The sequence below is a fragment of the Nestor notabilis genome, unplaced genomic scaffold, assembly GCF_000696875.1.
Source record: "Nestor notabilis isolate BGI_N333 unplaced genomic scaffold, ASM69687v1 scaffold33911, whole genome shotgun sequence".
NCBI lineage: Eukaryota > Metazoa > Chordata > Aves > Psittaciformes > Psittacidae > Nestor > Nestor notabilis.
Genome location: NW_009915730.1, coordinates 1 through 5,864, shown reverse-complemented (window position 1 = coordinate 5,864; position 5,864 = coordinate 1). Strand labels below are relative to the sequence as shown.

Genomic DNA, 5,864 nt, shown 5'->3' with positions numbered 1-5,864 from the left:
GGAATGCCCTCAAATCTGAGAACTGGAAAAGTGCTGTATGGTGAGAGCATTTAAAAACACTTGCTGCCCTGCCAGGAGAGTATGCTTATCTGTAGCCTTAGCAAGCCACCAAGCAACTGAAGGACTGTAGAAGCAAGCTGGCAGATATCTGAGCACAGCTGATAGATTTGACAGTATACATGCCAGTAGCGTCAAATGGTGAAAGGAAGCACAGTGTTAATTTCTGAATGGGAGCTGATGCTGGATGGAGAAGTGTGGAAGCAGAGGTACAATTCATGTGCTTGCATTTGGCATCTTTGTGCTCACCAGCTTTATTTAGGTCTTACCCAATTTTTCTAGCTCTGTGCTAATTCTGTCTCTTTTACCCTGCCTCTTTGAAAATACTAGCTAGAAAATGTTTAACTTCAGCTTTAAACAAACTAAATCAGGGAATGTGAGGGTTAAAATAGTATTTATCATGAACTGTGCATGCATTATTATGCTCTGCTTGCATTAGTTACTTCATTAACTCTGCATTGCAAAGGTAGTACATTTCTTTCCTTGCTAAATGAACTGCTGACTTCGACAGCCTGAACTTACTCTTATCATCCAGTTTAAATTCTGACCTCCCTGATTTGTTGGTGTTTTTTTTGTTTTTTTTTTTTAACTTGTGAGTTGAAAAAATACAAGTACAAACTTGTATTTATAGCCTAAGAGAAGGAGCAAGGGCTCAATTAACTTCTAAGACTAATCTCAGTAGATACTAGGAATTTGAATTCTCAAAGCCATGTAAAAGCTTACACAGTTTTCACAACTGTGATACTGATTCATTAAGCGCTTGATTGAAGAATGCTGTTAATCCACTTAGGGCAATTTTTACTATGAGCTGGTATTTCAGATGGTATTTTATCTCATAACAGCATCTGATGAATGAAGCGGAACATTCCATGAAAAGTGGAAAAAAATATGGCACTGTGGGCCACAGAATTGTAGTCTAGTTGCTATAAGCATCATTTTGTTTATGAGTCATCGTGATGACTTTCATATGGGAGCAGAATTAGAATTGTACATCCACCTTTTACTGGCATTTCATGATTTTTTTGAGGGTGTTTCTGTCTAACATGAACATTCTCTGAATGTCTCACTTTATTTCCCTGCAGATTCCCTATAAAAAGAAAGGATTATCAACATTGGAAGGGGTTACTTTTGATCTCTGGCATATGGCTGGGTACTAAATTAACTATTTATGTAAACCTCTGTGTTATTAAGAATATGTTCTCCTAGGCTGTTTGAATTTGCAAAGCTATAACAAGCAGCTATAGGGATGTTGTATCACACTGTCGACAGGAATGCTGCAGTCATTTCTGTTACTTGCTCTCAGAATACAGTTAAAGTAGTGGTAGTTTAGAGGCACAGCAGGGAGAAAAGATTAAAAATGGATATTAAACAGAGGGAAAAAATCAATTATTTCATGTAGCGTTTTGCTCATGCTTAGCAAGGAGCACTCCCAACTTTTCCTCTTCTCAGCCAGGAGGATTTCACTGAAGTAGAATAGTGAAACGCTGTTTAGTGTCAGCTGCAATGTTCTCATTATCCGTATGGATTTAACATTTTTTGAATTCGTATTTGCCCACTAGAGGGCTGATTGCATCGTCCCCTTTAATATTTGATGGTGTCTGAGGCAGAATGCGAAGCCCTTAATTAAATGGATCATTTGTTCCCTTGAAAATGCCTGATGCCACACAATATGAAACTCTCTGAAATGCAGCTTTCTGCTGTATTCCAGAGGTTTTTTTAACTTATAAGGCTCATGAATTTGTTAATGCTACATAACGGTTCTTGCCCTCTCAGGGCTGATGCTAATTAGATGATTGGAAAATGAGACCTTGCAAGATTTTCTTGTTAAATGTTGTTTGAAAAACAGTACTAGAATGTCGACAGCGGCTGAATTCAGCCAAGAGGAGTTCAGGTGTGGGGAGGGTGGTTTTGCTAACAGTCAGATTTATCTTCCATTTTTATGCAAGTGCAAGAGAGGTTTTGAACTACCTTCTTTATCCTTTTATTCTGAAAATGCAAAAGGACATTCAGTCTATTTCTCTTCATTAATTTTGGGGAGTATTCTGACCTGAAGGCAGATACCTGACAAAGCAAATAAGTAAAGGAAGGGATGCACAAGAAGTTATGGGCCATAAAGTAGATGGCTTTATGGCACTACAGGTTTCATGCATGGGACTACTTAGACTTGATGACATAGTAAAGTTCATGAATTTTTCAGACGTGAATAGGCTGTTTAAAATACATAGTCATGTGTACAGCACAGAAGACCTAAGTGCCCAGCATTGTGTTTAAACTACAGCAAAACATTCAGAAGGGTATTTCAGAAAGGTAGCTGGATTTTCAAACTACTGATTGGAGGGGCCAAGTGATTAAGACCATAGTATAACCTCTGAGCATTGTTCCAAAGATGCATTATTCTCATCATTGGAAAGCTCCTGTTTCCTCTTGGATTTTTTAACTTCTAGTATCAGTTCTTGTTTCTCATTATATCTTTCTTGGCTCATAAAACAAGCCCCTAGAAATTGATATTTTTCTCCCTACATAGATTTATATGGGTATTGACCAAGCTATCTTTCAAGCTTTTCTCCAAACTTGGATCCACTGTGCTCAGTGAATCTTCACTGTGAAGTCGATTTTCCACATGCCGGCATTCTTCAAGTTTGCTGCATTTGTCTGAGTTTTTCAATAATTGTCGACTTATACGGACTTCAGAATTAGACACGTTGTTGCAAGAATAGTCACACTAGTCCTGTTTACAAAAACAATCCCTGCTATTCCCCTTTGCTTTGGTACGGTTAGCCATATTAGCACAGCATCCCAACAGGAGCTTGTTCTCAATTGAATGGTTCCTTATCAGAGGACTGATAGTGTGGAACAAAGTTCAACTGAGAGTAATTGAAGTAAGAATCTGCTGAGGAGATTGATAAAAGTCATGGATGGGGTTATCCTGTAATTGCTTGCATTAGCAGGGAACTGGACTTGGGCACTCAGATGTGTTTTTCGGTTCAGTATTCACCTCAAAGTTCTATCTAATGTTGCTGCTTTCGAGGATACAATCCTCATCCTGTAAGTATGTTTTGATAACTGCAAAATGCATATGCTGTATTCAAGTCTAGCTTTAAACATGTCAGAAAGTCTGGAACAAACTGCACGAGTGTTTAAAGATAGCTCCTTTAAAAAAAAAAAAAATTCCTTTTTTTCTCCTTGTATCTCAAATAGACCTAAACAGTCAAATTGCTTCTGTTTGTTGATTCCAGAAGGGATTGTTGTGTGTGTGAGGTGGGATCTACGTAAGGATGCATTTAGCTTGCATGTTCTGTTAGGGTTTGCAATTACAGCGGACTAAGAGAAAGATGAAGGTAGGAAACATGAGAACAACTGCTAGATATGATAATGGATATAAAAGAACAGTGATGGATTGGAAGAAAGTGTTATGGCAAGTGTGTGGTAGAGTGCTTGCTAGAAAGGCATGGCTTCCACCTAAATGGCGTAAAATCAAGCTGTGGCTCGGAAGGGCCTGTGGAAGTTAAAGTAGGTGCTGGATAAATACTGCTTACATTACATACGCTAATCAGACTGCACATTTCCTAAAGCTTCTGGCTCCAGCGTAAATAGTCACAATACCAGATGTAATGAAGTATCTTTCTGGGAGGAGATGGATATGGGGAAGAGCAGGATAATTCTCTGTGGTTTGTAATACCTGCAGAGACTTTTGTCATTGAGCAGTTTTGTAAACACTTGAAAACCTGAGGAAATTCCCAGACAAAAACTGAAGTCAGCCTGCTGTGAAGGTTGAATTTGTGTTAGCCAGACTCTCAGTTGTGACCCTGGAAGTTCCAAGTGCAGGTTCAGTTTTGTCTTGTTTAATTGAAAAGTCTGCAAATGGAAAAGCTAAGTTCAGAGAAACCTTAAGTCTGCCCATGGGTTAGCACACATATGGTGGGGGAGGGAGGGGAAAGATAAGGAAAAGTCCAGTAACTTGGCTACTGCTGCTGTCTCTCGGTTATATTATCAACCACAAAAGCTTTTACTATCTTGAATTGTAAAACAGTGCAAGCTTCTCTTAACAGCGTGGTGTAATGATGGAGGAACAGTTTTTAACAGCAGCATCCATAGCAGATAGATGCCAACTGCTTCTTCCTGTTCAAAGAGTCTGTGTATTACCAAATACATTTCTGATCATTATGGGAACAGATGGATCCAAGCTCCTAGACAAAACATTTTGCATCACATCAGTAAGGTTGAAATTATGAAAGCCCATTAGACCAGTGAAATACCACATTTGATATCTAGAATATCTTTGTGACACCCACTAGGAAAGCAGCACTGTTGTTAGTGTCAGCATTTTGTGTTCTAAATATTCAAGTGTCTTCTCCAAAAATGGGAGCAGAGTTAAGTGGATTTGGTCATAACTGCTTTTGCAGACTTCGCAGGACATGGGGTTAATTTTTATGATTAAAATGAACCTTAACCTGGGATTTCCAGGTTTTCCAACCTTTTTTTGACTGAAATAAATCACAGATGAACAAAAAGTGGTTTTTGTCTGGGAATTATTATTCTGTCCCCTTCAGACTGCTGTTGGCAAATTTCCAAAGTGCTGCCCTGTCTCCCTTGTAGGTCTAATAAATTAACCTCTTTGATTCTTCCAAGACCTTTACTTGCCTGGCTGCAAGGTATTGTTTGGTTTCTTCTGCCAGTTCCTAGCTTAAGTTTGTCCCCTTGGGACTGGGAGTACTTGCAGCCAAGCACAGTGTCCCGGGTGAAACCTCCCCAGAGCCACATAGCAAGAAAACTTCCTTTCACTCAGTGCGGAAGACCCCGTCCAGTTAGGGTTGATACATATTGGGGCTCACCCCCATGTGACACTGTCTCTTCCCCTCGCCCCGGTCCCAGGTGCCGGATGTGTTCGCTGACCTTCTACTCCAAGTCGGAGATGCAGATCCACTCCAAGTCCCATACGGAGACAAAGCCACACAAGTGTCCTCACTGCTCCAAGAGCTTCGCCAACAGCTCCTACCTGGCCCAGCACATTCGCATCCACTCAGGGGCCAAGCCCTACACGTGCAGCTACTGCCAGAAGGCCTTCCGCCAGCTCTCCCACCTGCAGCAGCACACACGGTAAGGGCCAGAGGAGGCTGGGGGCCTTCCACACTGCATGTTGCCGTCATCCCAGCATGCTGTGAGCACCCTCAGTGAGCGACTGCCTGGGAAGACCAAGCTTGTTTTCCGCAGGCTGGTCAGGTCTCGTACACGACAAACAGGCAGTAGTGGTATCCGACATGTGAGACTTGTCACTCGCTGTGAGGGGCTGGGTATGCACAGAGGTTAATAACTGCTCACCCTAAGGGGTGTCTGCAACAGAGTGATGCTTTTTGATGGAGGGTAGGGCTGGTTGTGTCAAAGTGAGAGTGGGTATAGGAGACTGTTCCCTGTCACCCCAGCGTAGTTCTGCCAAACGTTTCAGTCCAGGCTTGCAGCCCCCTGCTATTTCAGCCATAGGCTTCCCACACACAGCTCTGCCAATGCCCCTCAGTCCAAACTCTATAGTTCCTCTCTCTGGATCCTCCCCCGGTGCAGACAGACCACGGTCTCTTGAATCCAAGAGGAGCACGGTTTGAAAGTGAGCGAGCTCATGCCGTGTTTGGAGTTCCTCCGTGTAGCAGATAGAGTGGTGCTGTCCCACCCCCTTTGTGCCCTCATTCCATCAGCACTAGCCAGATGGCGGTCATGTCCAACTGCTGCTGCTCCTCCTCCTCTTCGGCAGGATCCACTCCAAGCTCCACACGGCGATTGTCAAGCCGCACAAGTGTCCTCACTGCTCCAAGAGC

At 42.2% G+C, this 5,864-nt stretch overlaps 1 protein-coding gene across 1 annotated transcript in view; it reads left to right on the top strand.

The window, feature by feature from the left end:
• Positions 1-5,861, top strand: part of ZNF384 (zinc finger protein 384) — a gene marked incomplete at its 3' end in the record, with an annotated part of 16,724 nt that extends 10,863 nt beyond the window's left edge. Inside the window, exons 5-6 of the mRNA XM_010024280.1 lie at positions 4,930-5,154; positions 5,801-5,861. Coding sequence (XP_010022582.1) covers positions 4,930-5,154; positions 5,801-5,861 — 286 coding nt within the window. The remainder of the gene's footprint in view (positions 1-4,929; positions 5,155-5,800) is intronic.
• Between the last annotated feature and the right edge of the window lie 3 nt (positions 5,862-5,864).